Genomic DNA, 295 nt, shown 5'->3' on the forward strand with positions numbered 1-295 from the left:
AAGCTCAGCCGGTCCAACCACCAACCCAACCCGACCAGGGCCACTAAACCATGTCCCTAAGCGTCACATCCATGCATTTTTGGACCCTTCCCAGGGATGAGGACTCCAGCACTGCCCTGGGCAGCCCCTTCCAGTGCCTGATAACCCTGTGGGGAAGTAATTGTTCCCAAAATCCAATCTAACCCCATTCCCCACGCAGCCCCGCGGTGGTGCCGTACCAGCCAGAGTCATGGCGTGGAGATCTTTGGGTGTCCTCAACACGAGTGTTCCTGTGGGGGGGGGGAGGAGCCACGAT

The 295-nt window shown here is 59.0% G+C and overlaps 1 protein-coding gene across 2 annotated transcripts in view; it reads right to left on the reverse strand.

Annotated features, from left to right (window-relative positions):
• Positions 1 to 231, reverse strand: part of STMN4 (stathmin-like 4) — a 2,914-nt gene extending 2,683 nt beyond the window's left edge. For both annotated transcript variants that reach the window (XM_010191744.1, XM_010191743.1), the window contains exon 1: positions 219 to 231. In XM_010191744.1, the coding sequence (XP_010190046.1) occupies positions 219 to 231 (13 nt within the window). The remainder of the gene's footprint in view (positions 1 to 218) is intronic.
• Between the last annotated feature and the right edge of the window lie 64 nt (positions 232 to 295).

The sequence above is a fragment of the Mesitornis unicolor genome, unplaced genomic scaffold, assembly GCF_000695765.1.
Source record: "Mesitornis unicolor isolate BGI_N332 unplaced genomic scaffold, ASM69576v1 scaffold6059, whole genome shotgun sequence".
Classification (NCBI taxonomy): Eukaryota; Metazoa; Chordata; class Aves; order Mesitornithiformes; family Mesitornithidae; genus Mesitornis; species Mesitornis unicolor.